This window comes from Camelus ferus, chromosome 2 (assembly GCF_009834535.1).
Source record: "Camelus ferus isolate YT-003-E chromosome 2, BCGSAC_Cfer_1.0, whole genome shotgun sequence".
Lineage (NCBI taxonomy): Eukaryota > Metazoa > Chordata > Mammalia > Artiodactyla > Camelidae > Camelus > Camelus ferus.
In genome coordinates, this window is record NC_045697.1 from 106764923 (window position 1) to 106779736 (window position 14814).

The 14814-nt window shown below is 52.0% G+C and overlaps 2 protein-coding genes across 2 annotated transcripts in view; one reads left to right on the forward strand and one right to left on the reverse strand.

Moving 5' to 3' along the window:
- Window positions 1-8220, forward strand: part of DCLK2 (doublecortin like kinase 2) — a 136196-nt gene extending 127976 nt beyond the window's left edge. The window contains 5 exon segments of the mRNA XM_032464782.1: window positions 181-277; window positions 901-981; window positions 2071-2187; window positions 4641-4832; window positions 7015-8220. Of these exon segments, the coding sequence (XP_032320673.1) occupies window positions 181-277; window positions 901-981; window positions 2071-2187; window positions 4641-4832; window positions 7015-7203 (676 nt within the window). The 3' untranslated portion in view covers window positions 7204-8220.
- Window positions 8221-12896: 4676 nt separating this feature from the next.
- LRBA (LPS responsive beige-like anchor protein) overlaps window positions 12897-14814 on the reverse strand; it is a 620537-nt gene continuing 618619 nt past the window's right edge. The window contains 1 exon segment of the mRNA XM_032464781.1: window positions 12897-14024. Coding sequence (XP_032320672.1) covers window positions 13934-14024 — 91 coding nt within the window. The 3' untranslated portion in view covers window positions 12897-13933.

A 14814-nucleotide genomic window follows, 5' to 3' on the forward strand; every position in this document is an offset into this window, starting at 1 on the left:
AATGTCCTTTCGTTCATTGTCTAAAAGGGAGAATGTGTCGTCCCCAACGCAGTTGAGATCCACAGCTGAGACAGGAAATGCCCCAGCCAGAGAGCCCAGCCTCCTCTCCTCACTCTTCCTGTGCGCGTTTTGTTGAAAACCTGTATGGTGACGCTGACTCCTCTTCTGTTTCCTTGCCAGTGAGAACAATCTGCAAGAAGATCTCTTCGACCAGATCTTGGCTGGGAAGCTGGAGTTTCCAGCCCCCTACTGGGATAACATCACGGACTCAGCAAAGGTACCCATCCCGGCCTGTGTCTGGGGGGGTGCGTCACGTCGAGGGGTCCTCACCCGTCATGTGGGGCCGCAGCAGCTCCTGGTCCGTCTGGACTCAATGCGTGGTTCCTCTTTAAGTTCATTCCACAGTATAGTCTCTGAAACGCTTAAGCAGATTCTGAAAGCTGGACTGGCTGTCTTCCCAGTTTGCCGCTACCATCCTCCCGTGCTCCTCTAAGCCCCGAACATTCTTTATTTCATTTATTCAAGGAATGCATGTTGGACACCCATCAGGCTGTAGGAGTGGACTCGCGAGACAGGCTGAGTTGCCGGAGGAGCAGCGGCACTGCGGTGTTGCGCTGTGGGATGTTGATAATGACCAGAACTCTTAGGAGAGAGCGTCCTGCTTTAGTGCAGACCCATGAGAGCCCTCTGCTCCTCTCACTGCTGCTGATGCGAGGCAGCTGTCTGTGTCACTGCCCAGTAAGCACGGGGAGCTGAGGTGACAATAGCTTTTACTTTCAAATGCCTGAGCATCTGTGTTGGCTGTTCTTTGAAGTCCTTGGTGCAAACTCAGATTTCTGTGTTGATGCTGGAATTACCCTGCTTTTGTCTCCTCTGCCTTCCCTCCCTCTTTCTTTCCAGGAATTAATCAGTCAGATGCTTCAGGTAAACGTAGAAGCGCGGTGTACGGCGGGGCAAATCCTGAGTCACCCCTGGGTGTCAGTAAGTACCTACATTCCAGGGGGTGAACAGCTCTGTGTTCCTCCCCGCCGTGGCTTTGGTACACGCAAAGTTCTGCATCCAAGGTCCACGGCGGATTAAATGTCTGTTTTCTCTAGTGAGCAAGTAGTGCAGAGACAGCTCTGGGAGAAGGCGGGTGGCACAGGGACCCCGCTCTGGGAGTGACCTGGCAAGTCACTGTTCCTTTCTGGGCCTGAGTTTCCACATCTGTGAGATGGAAGGTTTGGCCAGGATGCTCTAAAAGGATGTTCTGGGGTTTGAAAGTTTCTGGGATTTGCTCAGAGATGACCCTGTTTCAGAGCCTGTCTTCACGGCACATGGTCACAGGAGAGCTCGTGGTGTGGTGGGGCTGCCAAGCCCCAGTCCCTGCCAGAGTGGAGCAGGGGACGTGTAGTGTTGCCTGGAGCTTCTCTGAGCTTGGGCGGTGCCTCCAGGTTTGTAAACACGGTCCACAAAATGGTGACAGCTGGAGACTCTGTGTTCCCCTCAGTCCTGGAGGCTCCAGGAGAGTCCAGTTAATTCAAGGGCTTTTGCGACTTAAGGGGGCTCCCTGTGCACCTCTGCCACCTCGCTGTCCCACACATTCTGACAACCTCTCTGGATCCTGCTAAGTGACTTGGCTTTTTGGACCAAGTAGCTGAGCTGCCACATTTTTTTTATGAGCAATAAAGACTAAATGCTAACTGAATTCTTGATTGAGATGATAAACTGTTCATTCATTTTGAATTTCCACAGTAGGGATCTGTACCAAATTAGGTGGCATTTGTGCGGTGGGGGAGGGCCTCAGAACCCTGAAGAATGCCCTTCTTGTGCCCCTGGGACCTCTGCCCTCTCCTGGGCCTGCTCCAGCCCTAAGGAGGGAAGTGAGTGGTGGAGGTTCTTTCCGAGGGCAGGGGACTGCTGAGAAGCAGTAACTATGTTTAAAAGGAAGGTCATCGTCCCCCTGCGCTTGTGGCTAAGACGGGCCTATTTAGGAGGGAGATGGTGGTGGTGACGGGTGGTGGGTGCGGTTCAGGAAGAGACCACTTAGACGTGAGAGTCAAAATCATCGTCTTTGATTTTTTTCTATAGGATGATGCCTCCCAGGAGAATAATATGCAAGCAGAAGTCACAGGTAAACTAAAACAGCACTTTAATAATGCGCTCCCCAAACAGAACAGCACCACGACCGGGGTCTCCGTTATCATGGTAAGTGGGACGCGGGGCTCTGCCCTTGCATAGCTGCAGGGTCTGGCCTGATGGCCCAGTCGTCACTGAATCTTGTAAAGTCAGTAGCTGAGAGCTTCCTCCCGTGGTGGTGGGCGCCTTCCACGCTCCTTTCCCCACCTCAGGAACGGCTTGGCATGTGAAGGGCGCCTTTTGGCCGACTCCTGGGCCTTGAGTCCTGGGATGAGAGGTTGCACAGGTCCCGGCAAGGCCAGGCTGACGGGCCTCTGGCCAGGGAGCCCCGGCCTTCTCTCCTGAGGGAGCCCCAGCGCCCTCCTGGCAGCTGCTTCTGTTCTCATCTCTGCTCTCCAGCCCTGAGCCCAGGCGGGACTGACAGTGTAAGGAAGTAACTCCCTGATCCCCCAGGCTTCACAAATAGATTGAGATCTGAATTAATCTTTGGGACTTGGGATAAGAAAGAGCCAGAGTTAAATTCCATTAAAAAAAAAAATCGGTGTTTTGGACTTTAAAAGTTGAGAACAATGAGAAAAATACTAGTTTTTTTCAAGGTTGGTAAAATTTTATGAGAAGTCAGTAATAGTGGTCCCTGTATTTCTTCAGATCTTCCTTCTTCCAAAATGTTTAAGGTAGCTTACCTAAATCCACAAGCGCAGCAGATGACCCATGGCATTAAAGTACGTGAAGTAACGTTAAAGTAAGTTCAGCAAAAGGGAGGAGAAGGGAGGAAAAATAAAATTGAGCCAGAAGTGTGTTCAGCACACCCACCACCAGCTGTCCAGACCCAAGTTCTTGCCGAGGTGGGGCCGTGTCCCCAGCGTGTCCCCACCTACCTCGGTGCCACGACTGAAGCACCAGCACCTCGGCTGTGATCTCTGTTCCCCCCCCACACGGCTCACAGAATCAGGGAGCTGGCGTTGACTTCCTTCCCCAGAGCAGACAGTCAGACTGTGTAAGGAGAAGGCGTCTTGGCCCCCCCGGACAGTGAGAATCCACGGCTTGTTGGGTCCCCAGAAGCTGGACAGAGAGTGACGGGCTGTCTCCCCGGCTCCATCTGGAGAGCCCGCCCCCTCTGGAGAGCTTCTGGTTTCCTCCCCGACTGGAAGGAGAACAGTTGCAATTCTTGTGGCACATTGAAGTCTAGGAACCTCCCCTCCAAGGACTCGGGTCCAGGTGGAAGCTGGAGGGAACCCACCTTGTGAGTGTGGCCTGCGCGCTGTGTCCCTGGGCCTCCAGCGCTGTCCCAGCACTGCTGGTTTGTCCTCCTCCCTGGGGAGGCCGCATGTGTTTGGTGGCTGTCTGTCTGTCCTCGGGGCTCCTCCTGCTGGGAAGCTGCTGCCCGCCCCAAGGCTCACACGTGGGTCCCCTGACAAGTTGTGGGACCTTGGGGTGCTCTGCGCCAAAATAGTGAGGCCTCTGGAGTTGTGGTCTTCCTGGCACTTAGCAGTTCTGCTGAAGCCTAGGAGAGCCAGGGTTGTCACAGGCTTGCAGAAGAGAGCCTTTGGAAAGAGCCACCTTGACTGAGCCCCCAGCACGAGGTTGATTCCCAGCGAAAAGGCTGCCGGGAGGGTGAGGCCTTGCAGCCTGGCAGGAATTGAGAAAAATTGGAAACACTGAAAATTGGGACCCTCAACATGTAATCAAAAACCTTAAGATTGATTTTATTAGAAGTACAATTTAATAAGCACATATTAACGAAGCATCTGCGTCTCCTAGTGGACGAGCCTTTGTAGGGTGGGCCGGGCTCACCCAAGTTCTCCCCGAGTTCCCGGGGTCGCCTGTTGACTCATGGCCCATGGGAATGGATGGCGTGAGGCCTGTGGCCTGCCACAGTTCTGGAATGATCGGCCCTTCTGGCCCAGTGTAGGCTCTGTTCTGCAGAAGGAGGTTTCAGCCCTCTTACCCACAGAATCCTATCTTATGGTTTACAAATGGCATTTTTTCCATTTGCTGATGGAGTTCAACCGTTAAATTTCAAACTCCTGAACTTTTAACAGGATGTTTGTGTGAATGAACAAGGCTCTCCCATTTGTAATCCGAGCGGTGATTGTAAAAGTTGTATGTTCACGTGTGTGTTCAGTGTCACCTTGGGCATGTTGGCTGGGCTCCATCCAACCCCACGTCCCCTACACAACTCTGCAGCTCGTGAGCGCTGGGAAGTGCTGGCGGATGTCCTCACTCTCAGTACCTGCGGGAGAAATCAGGGAAGCCTGTCCCTGGAGGTACCAATTCTCAATGGCCAAAAAGCCAGCCTGTGAATTTTGGCTTGTCCCCAAAAGCAGGGGCGAGAAGGCAGCTGAGGAGCCTGCCCGGGGCACGGTTGTGTGGGGGCGGCTTGTAGCTGCTTCCATGGCTTCATCCTCGTCCTCGTCACCATTGCTGCGTGTCTGTGTCCTGGCCTTGGGAACAGTTTCAAATGTTTATTTAAAAATCATTCATCAGAAATACCTCTCCCTGGTGTTTATATGTTCTCATAGCTGGAGTATGTGAGGCTTGTGTGGTTTCCTACGGATACAAATGGTGGTGGAACCGGTGGGGACGCTTCAGGAGCTGTCAACCCCAGACGGAGCCTTCCTCTGTGCTGCTCCCCACCCCTGCCGTGTCCTCTCCACCTCAGCCCCCCAGAGTTGGAGCCTGAGGCTCCCCTGAGAAAGTTACAGGCTAGGATGGTAAATAGCAGTGCAAGAAAGTAAAGCTGATGCTGTTGTCTGCGTTTTGTTTGACAGTTTGATTTGACAGTTTGAGAGACACTTCAGAGTTTCAGTGTGTACCCCGTTCAGACTCTGGGGATCCTGGAGCAGAATTCGGGTACTCACCATACTGTGCTTAACCAGAGCAGCTCTAATTCCCAGCCCCTCTTGAATCTGCATGCTTCTCTCAGACTTGACACCAGCATCCAGCTCTCAGCCTCTCACGGGTGCAGGTCTCCTGCACCTGCTGACACCTGTTTCGGCCAGCCACGCACACCCTTGGAAACCTCACTTTAAAACGTCTCAGCTTGCCACGTTGCCTTCCTTCCCAGACCAGAAGCTGGCGAGTGCACGGAGGACTCCAGGAGTTCTCCTGCTAAAGGCTGCTTTTCAGCTTAGATGAAAAAGCATCTTTTCGTGAACGACAGCATAAGATGGGGACCGTTGTGAAGGCTTTTGTTCTCTTTTCTCAGATGCATTTGCAAAGATGCATTTTTATCAGTAAGACAGTGTAGAGTCAGCGAGGCTTTGGGGTAGGAGAATGATACTGGAGAGGAGTTTGGTTTAAGACGGGCCTGTAGTTTCAGATTGTACTTGCATTGTCTGTGACTTGTCCTTAGATGCTTAAGAAAGGACAGTGCACCCGAGGGGGGGCTTCTCGCCTCTCCCAGTGGGCTCACCCCACCTTGGGGACCAGAAGAGGCCCCCTCATGGCGGGAAGGGGAATTAGAAGAAACCCCTTCCTGCTGCATCTTGTGGCCACCGGACAAAGGATGGATTGGAAAGGGGTTCTTCCCCGCTCAGGGGATCATGCTTCTTTTGGGGGAAGTTGGGAATGATCTGGGCTTAATTTAAGAGAGACAGAACTGTTTTGATCGTGTTGCTTCTGTTGAAAGTAAGTCTAGTTTCTGTCCCCGCTTCTCTCCTGCCTTCTGCCTCTCCCGCCGCCTGCATTGCTTCCCTCTGACTAGGTCCAAGGCGATGGTACGTACTAACTGCACGGCCCTGCTGCTTTCCGCTGCACACATACATGTTCTTGCCGGGAAGAGAAGAGGAGAAATAACTGCAGGGCAGTTTGTTTCTTCTGCCCAGGGGCCAATTTATGGCTGAAAACAGTGAACGCTGACGCTCTGTGCCTTCGTTGTTTTCACTGAGGGGTGGCCTGGCCTCTGCTCATACTAGGGGCTTGGAAGCTTGTTAAAGAGCGATGCTGAGTTTCTGATTGGGCTTTTCCACAGTTACCTCTTCTCCAGGTAATTGAAACTTACCTTGGCAGCTGCTGGGTTCATCTTGAGCTGGGAAGGGCTTGTGGAGAAACCTGTTCACAGCTGACACCAGGCGCCCTGAAGGCAGCCGCACAAGTCCATCCGAGGAAGCCCAGCGGTTGTCCTTCTTTCCCCCCAGAGTACTGAAGGGATCAGTGGTGCATTTTCCCCTTCAGGTAGTTAGATCACAGAACAGCTTCTGGCCCACATGCCTCTCAGCCTGAGGACTGAAAGCTCCGCATTTGGAAAACCCAGTGAGACCTCCCTGGAGGAGAAGAGGTACAGAAACTGAGTCAGAGGAGGACGAGGAAGGCAGACTTAGGTCCCCCCTCTCAGTCTGGGGTTAGAAAGCAGGGCCATTTCTGTGCTCCCGGAGGAGTGGAGCAGATGAAAACCCTCGGGAGTGTGACAGGATAAAGAAACCCAGGCAGGAAGAGGACAGCAGGTCAGGAGACGATGGGGGATCCAAAAACGGGTAATATGGCACCATCGATTCCCGGGGCTTTTACAGATTATGTAGCCGCAAGGGTTGTAAGGAGGTTACTTATTTATACATCTGAGTAACTTTCCAGCCCCTGATGGGGAACCTAGTTTAGAAAAGTGAGCTGTCAGAGACTCGCGTTCTCGTAGGGTTTGCTCCTCGTCCAGGACTCCTCTGGGCTCGAGAGCTCGGGAAGAGGCGCTCAGGACCCAGGCTCAGCGCGGGGCCGGGAGGATCCGCCCGGCCGCGTCCGTCGGGGCCGCAGTAGGAGCAGAGGCCAGGCCGGGCGCCGCTCGGGGTGGGGGCGCTGGGCGTTACTCCTCCTCTCCTGTCCCCGGCCGTGCATGCCCACCGCGCGCCAGGTCGCGGTGACGGGCCGGCGGCCTGACGCCCTGTCTCGCTGCTCTCTCCGCAGAACACGGCTCTAGATAAGGAGGGGCAGATCTTCGGCGGCCCCAAGCTCTGCGCGGACGGCAGCCGGCCCGGGGTGCAGCCCGCCGCCCCGGAGCCCCCCGCGCCCCCGGGGTCTCCCCCGCGCCCCTGCTCTCCTGCCGCCGCCGCGAGCTGCGAGCGGGCCGGGACCTGGCGCCGCCACCGCGACTGAGCCGCCGCCGCCCCCGCCGACCGACCGACCGACCTACCGACTGACTGCACCGCCGGGGTCCAGGGCGCGCACCTGCCCGGCCGCCGCTTCCCGCCCCGCTCGGCCCGGGCCCTGGAGGCGCCGTGTGCGCGTCAGCTCTGGGGACGGGTCCCCGGAGCGGCGGCTTCTGCATTCTCCGTCTTTTCAGTTCCGTGGACATTTGACAGCGTCGCTGGGAGAACATGCAACTTTCCTCCCGCGCCGAGTGCATTTTTATAGAAAACACTTTGGATGAGCCAAGCTCTCTCCCTTATTTAAGTAAACTCGGGGGCTCCTTTTTTTCTTACAGCTCAGAGCCGCGTTGGCCCCTTTGTGGGCGTCCTTCGTCTGCTGACCAGGTCGCGGCTGGCTTTCTACCGGGAGGAGCGGGCGCCGGAGCGGACACCCCGTCCCGGGACACTGAGCCCGGCGCGCGGAGGAGCCGCCCTGCACGGCTGCGCGAGGGGCTCGCTTAAGACAGCGCTGGGTATTTGTGCACCGGCCGCGGGGAAGGTCACTTCCTCCCTAGACGTTGTGTGAGTCCCCGTGTGTTACAGACGTGCTGACGACGTGGTTCTCGGGGCTTTTTACCGAGGGGGGCGGTGCGTGTGGCTTCGCCGGCAGGCGCTGCCTTCTCGGGGTCCAGCTGTGGGCAGAGGGGGACCAACCAGCGGCCCGAGGGGCCACCGGAGCCTCCTCTCCCCATCTGCTTGTCACCCGCGGCGGCCGCAGCTACCCCCGGGCAAGCGCGCGTCCGGGCACCGTGGGGACTGGGCGGGAAGGTGCCTGCAGACACCCTCTGCTGTTAACCTGGAAGGCTGCTGGCAGTTTTTCCTTTTTTCCACCACCCTGCTCTTTTTAATGGTTGTACATAATCAGTGTATTTGTTTTACGTGCTCATCTTCTAAACGGGTGGGCCTGTAGTTCATTCTCATTGTTAGACTTTTGCCTCCTACAAGTGTACCCTAGCTACAATAAACTCTTCCTTCTCGAAAAAAGCGATCAGGGTGGGCAGAGGTCCCTGTGTTGTTGTTTTGCAAAGGCTGTGTGATCCAAGCAGCACCTCCGCGACCCAGGTTCTGGCCGGTGCCAGCATCGGCTTCTGTGAAGTCTTGGGGCCACCACAGGAAGAGGTGTTTGGGCAGAACACGCGGCTGTGTCTTGGTTCAAGTGTATTTGATTACAGGTGCAGAAACTCACATAACAAGGGCTCAGAAGTAAACGGGGATTATTCGTGTACAGCAAAGGACTCTAACGGAACAAGTGAGAGACTGTCAGGCTTTAAGGGAACCGGGGAGTCAGGGCACTATTCCCATCTGTCTCTGTCGGTCTTTCTCAGAGATGGTGCTGTCTCCTGTCTCTGCTTCTTTCAGTGTTATTTTGGTTCTTGGTTTCTGCTCCCTCATAACATCTGCTTGCCTGTGGCTCTGGCTTAGCCTGGAACTGCTTCTGTCCCCAGCTTCTCAAGGCTGGACAATGCCAGGGCTTGAATCCATCTCTTTCAGCTCTGGGTCTCTTCATTCAAATTGCTGGGCAGTGATTTCTCTCTGGGCTGGTGCTGAGCCAGGATCCAGCCCAGCCACTTGGTACAAAATGCACATGGGCTTCCTGGTGGCACAGCTCCGGCAGGGGTAGTCCTCAGGAGGTGGGTGGTGATGGACAGATCCAGAACATTCTGCTTGTCACTCTCCTCACTGACTGGTTAAAGAATAAGCTTTATCATGGCTTCCAAGAGAAAAATTTGTGTTAATGGAAGTGAAAAGCTAATGTAAAAGAATGGAAGAGAAAAATGAAAATAATAAAGACGAAAATAGAAAAATGACAGAGCGAAGGCTCCAGAACTGATCAGAGCCTGAAACCTGACTCCCTCCCTGGAACTATGAGGTTCAAAGATGTTTGCTAAAGACTTAAGAAAATAAGTGGCCAGGGCAGTGCCAGTGCCTGGTGACAGGAGCAGGAGCACCTTCTGTCCAGCACCTGCTCCACCCTCTGTGCCCCCTTAGAGGGCCTGGGGACAGGAGGTAGCCTGACTCTGGTGTGGCAGTGTGGCCAAGTGGTTCTTTTGTGATTATCTTAATCCCACGAACACCGGGAGCGGTAAGTGGTGGTCAGGGAGCAAGGCCAGAAGTCAGGTGACATAACCCAGGTCATAGAATTGGCAGGGGATGGAGCCACGAGGCGGTTTCAGATTCCACAGACGCCAAAGCTGTGCTCTTTTGGAGACAACCAGTCATCCAGGGTAAATCAGGGCCTGGCTGTCTAGGTGCTGGTCCTCAGTAAAGGCCACACCACAAGCAAGTTGTTCATTCAGCCACACCCTTAGCAGACGTGTACTGAGCTCTTGTTCTGGTCTGAGAATCCAAGTGAAATACAGGCACTTGATCACTGGGTTCCTCCGCTCCTGTGCAGTGAGAGAGGCGTGTGTTTGGTTTCTGTTCATTTGCTTCCTCCAGCAGGGGACCCGCGTGTAAAGGAGCTGACGTTTGAACAGGGAAGCAGTGACCTGCTGAAGCCCTCGTGGGAGGCCTGCTGGGCTCAACCAAGACTCAGTGTGTTTGCCCTCTTCAGAAAGATGGCTAGGATGTGGAGATGTACGGAATATATGAATATTTTCAGGAATAAGATTGTGAAATGTGAATTAGGAGAGCATGAGGACAGTTTGGAAGAGATGAACCATATTGAAAAAGTCTGGTCAGTGATGCCGTCTTGGAGGAAGACCTCTAGAGCAGCGGGGCCATCCCATGGAAATGCAATGTAAGCCACGTGATTTAACATTTTTCTGGTACCACATTAAAAAATGTAAAATACAGGTAAAATCAATTTTATAGTTTCTCTAACCCAGTGTATCTAAATATATCCAAAGTATGATTTCAATATGTAATCAGTGTAAAAAAGCATTGGGAAATTTTACATCCTTTGTACTAAGTCTTTGAGCTCCTGTGTGTTGACGTGTGGCACATCTCAGGTTGACCAGGCACATGTCAGGCGTTTGACAGGCACGTGTGGCTCTGCCTGCCATACTGGACAGTGCGGTGCTAAGGAAAGGCCGCGGCCCTTAGTCTTCTCATCCTCGTTTTGCTTTTGCTTATGATGCTTATGTCCATTGCTTTAAATGGGATGGACTGCCTTAAGATGATCTCACCAGGTCAGACACGGATCAAACCTGAGGTTGAAATCAAAGTGTGACGTCCTGAGATTGTATCCTGTAACAGTGACCAAGGTTTGGAACTCACTGCTTCCCAGGAAAGATCTGGAGGGCAGAATTTCAATAAGCACCATTTCCTTAGGCGCCAATGGAACTGCTTGCCCATTAGCGTGACTTGAAACTGTGTCCCGAGCCATCTGTGCAGATGGTTAGCTGAGCCTGCCTAGATATGCTTCTACTCTGGGGCGTCGGGGCTGTGGTGCAGGTAAAGTAACCATCACCCAGGAGGAGGCAAGAATGGTGAGGGGCTTAGAGCCCAGGCAGCTGAGGACTGGTGGGAAAGGAGAAATCAGAGCGCCCTCGGCTGGATGTGCGGCTAGGGAAGGAACCGCTCTGCGGCAGCAGGTGGTGGTTTACTCTGGTGGCTCTGGATGGTGGCCTGAGGTCCGTGGGTCGGAGGCACGAGGGGTCAGGTGTGAGTGCAGAGTTGGAGGAAGTGTGGTCCAGTGACAGAATTAGCTGCTTTCTAGAGGAGTGATCATCTAGTTTTTGGCGACACCTAGATGAGAAATAATCACAAGAGTTTGCAGTTTACGGAGTACCTCATCCTGTCTTGTTTCAGCTATGCCACGGCCCTGAGACAGAGATGCTAATATCCCAGCTCAACAAGTGAGGAAACTCGATGGGTTGAGAGCTGCTGGAGCAGGGACTTGCCTCTCCGGGCCCTGAGGGCAGGTGTCCCGAGAACTGGCCTGCCCCTCCAGGTGATCAGAGAAGCGTCAGTGGGAGCGTCTGTCAGGAGGTGGAGGTGGGCTGGGTGGGGGAGATGCCTGACAAAGGGTAGGAAATCGCGGCAGCTAAGAAGTTATCAGGGCAGGAGCGTGAGTTCTGTTAGATGAAGAAAGACAGTAGTTTGTCCCGAGGGAGGCTGATGGGTGCGACTTCGGTTAGTTCTGACCAGTGGATTTTAAGGGGCTATTTTACGATAAAACCCGCAGCCTTGAACTCAAAGGCAGTTCGATGTCAGGATGTGTTGCTATCATCAAATGGCTGAGGGTACAGAGACAGTCACCTGGTCCTGCCAGGCCCCTTCCCAGCAGAAGCCTCTTTCAGCGGGGGCAGAGGTGGCCCCGAGGGCCTCCGGGCGGTCAGGAAGATTTCAGCGGGGGGAAGGGGGGCTCTGTCTGCGCTGATGCTGAGGTCCAGTCTGGGAAACGTCTCCAGCTGATCCAAGCCTGCAGCTACAGTGCAGCCAGCTGCCTCTGCCCGGCTCCCCCAGAATCTTGGTTCTGGCAAGGAAATAGATCCCTAAACGTGAGACAGGAAAATAATGGTTTTCTGCCATTTGCCCGCGTCCCCCTCTTCTCTGCTCATCTCTAGCTACCCGCCTGCTCTAACACTGTGTGCTCTAAGCCCTGTGCTTCCTCCCAGTGATCTAGCGGTATTTCTTAAACCGCAGAGCCTCAAGGGCTTGATTGGTGATATTTCAGGAAGAATCAACGCTATCAGTGAGGAAAATCTTACTTTCTTGAGGCGATGCCTTTTAACACACCGCACTGCCGCCAGCTGAGGGGCCACCCTGTTTCCCCGCCTGCTGCAAATAATCTCGTTTGGTTCCAAACCACCTCAGTTTTGACCTCTTTTTCCTAATTGGTCTACATGTATTTGAAATACTTGTTTTTGAGTAAACCTTAACATACACCGCACCAGCAGTTCTGTCACTAAGCCCTCGTGTGGACATCAGCCGTCTGTTTCACGAGTGTCCGAGGGTCCCAGCTCCGCGGTTGGGGGAAGCCCAGCTGTAAAGCGTGACTTTGTGTTTTAGTTGCGTTCTCATAGTCGTACATTTTAAAACAAGGCAGTGGAGGCACCAATTTTCTTCTTAGGCTCCAAGAGGGAAGTGCTTCATTAACTTTGCTTTAGGCTTATTAAAGTGGGTAGCTGAAGTGTCACGTGCCTGGCCCAGGACTTAGGTGTCCCTAGCTAGTTTTCTTCTACCATTTACCCTGAAGTCTGATGCCGCAGGCTGACAGCAGTGGGGTGCTCGTCTGCCAGTCACTTGGGTACGTCTTTGAGTCTAAGATGTCTTCTCCCTCCCCCACATTTACCATCTGTTTTCCTGGTTAATGGTCTATAAAACACTGGTGGATCTTAGACGGGACAGTGTACACAGTCCCTTGTTTGGTCATTTGTTAGACACGGGTCTAGTGTGCTGATTGCTGTGAGTCTCAGTAAGAGGGAGCTAGCTGGCCAGTCTTCCTTCAAGAGAGTCTCATTGGTGGTTGTTCAAAAACTATGACTGAACTAGGGTTTGACATCATCTTCGCAAACAACTGTTTTATGATTGCTTCAAAATCAGGAGTGAAAAAGATATTTCCAACAAGTCAATTACAAATACTGTTTTACTTAACTTTTCTGTCAAACTGAGTTGTTCCATTCCAAATCTCTGCTTTTAGAGAAAAGCTGAATGTGTAGAAAAAAAGGGGGGGGACCCCTTTACATAAGTTGCAAGAGAATCAGAGATGGAATATCAGTTTCATCTAAGAGTTCACAACTTACAAAGAATTTATTAATGCAATACAGACCTTTTCTCAAATATTTTTCACAGAATTCCACACAGCAATCTACTAGAAAAGTAGAATTATACAACACCAAAATAACATTTTCTTAGTACAAATTGCTAATCAAAAGGAAGTGTGAAGATTGTAAAACAAGTGTTGCTCAACACAGCACACGGGAGCCTCGGTTCTGGGACCCGGGGCGGGGGGAGCCCCAGCAAGGGCGCGGGCACTGCCGGCCCTCGGGGGGAGCTTTGGTACTTACATTTACTTTAAAAGAAAGAAAAAACAGAGGTTGTGAGCCTCAGAGCATTTCCATCATTTCACATTTTGGTGTGCTAAGAAGAGGACAGATGAGGAAAACACTGTAAATATTTCACACTTGCTACAACAGTAGATCCTTTATGTTACTCACGCAATAAAATAAAATAGCCTCCCCCAAACCGTAATGTTCTAGGTCTAAGACATGCTTGAAGAATAATATTGACAGAAATAATTTGAGATGTTTTAAATTACATTTACCATAATTTAAACATTACTATTTAAATCCCAGAAATTTCACTGCTGCAGAAGCACAGTTGTCTGGAAAAATACAGGAGCCAAAGTACAGCATAACATTCCCTCATCCCAGTATCATAACCCAGGTCCCTACTGTTAAGATCATACATTTCTCGAGAGTACAGGTAAATGGGAAGTGTTTTTTTCCATAATATAACTAAAATAAGTGGGTTTACTTGCCCCACTGTATATTTCCATAATTGGTGAAAATAGACTTCTTGTTATGACTAAAAATATAGATTTTTTTAAAACTACAGAACCCAGCAGCCAGTTTTCTGCTTTGCCATCCCCCCCAAAAAAGTCAAGCAAAGTCTACAAAAATAGCAATTAACATTAAAAAATATTTTGCTTCTTAGAGCAAATTTAAGTTACATTCAGGTGTGATAGCTGTTTGAGGCTCAGGGTACTCCCCCTGCCCGGGCTGGGCGAGGCTGATGTGCAGCCGCCTCCCTCAGTAGCGGGTTTGGTACTCGTGGTGCCACCGGTTAAAGTCGTTGTAGAACAGGACGATGCTTCCCGAGGCCATGCCAGAAATGATGCACCTGGGGACACAGAGAAGGAGTGGTTTGCAGCCTGTTCATTTCCTAGGGACTAAAGAAAGAACTGCCCTCCCAAATCCACAAGGTGAATACAGAAGATGGCAGCCGACACTACAATCTGTGAGAACCAAGGTATGTTTTTCGACGACTAAAATGCAGTCTCGAGTAAGCTTAGAGTCGCTCCTCTGACACAGCACAACGATCCAGCTCACAGCTTGCCTTTATACTGCCGGTACAGCCAGTATGTTCAGGATGGGTCACTAACACCTGAACAGGCTACTTAACTGCTGGGGGGGGGGGGGGTTGGCTGCTGAGTCCAGATCTGAATCTGGTATCACAATCTACCTGTTGGTGGAGAAAGCGGCACACGATCAAGTGACAGAATCTCTCTGATATCAGAAGAGTAAGAAAGCAGAGGGTGGGCCATAATTTAGGCTGGGCTCTGCTCCACAGAAGAATGTGCTCTGTCCATCATGTGAAGAGTAGGAGCTTTAGCCTCATAACACAGTGACTCACTGAAATCATCATTATAGATGAGAGCCGCTGCTTGCTTCCCCTGTCCCTGAGCAGGCAGTGCAGGGAGACAGATGGAGCAGTAAGACAGGAACTTTAGAGGAGCCTCTCCTGGGGGCAGAAGCCTATAATCTGAGACCTTTCGCTGTATGGCTTGCTTAGGACAGTCCTTAGATGCCATATTTAGCATCCTTAGTAGTACCTGATTATCAAAATTAGGAATGAAAATATGTCACTACAAAAAAATCAACTAAACACAAAAGAATGCAGTAATGAAATG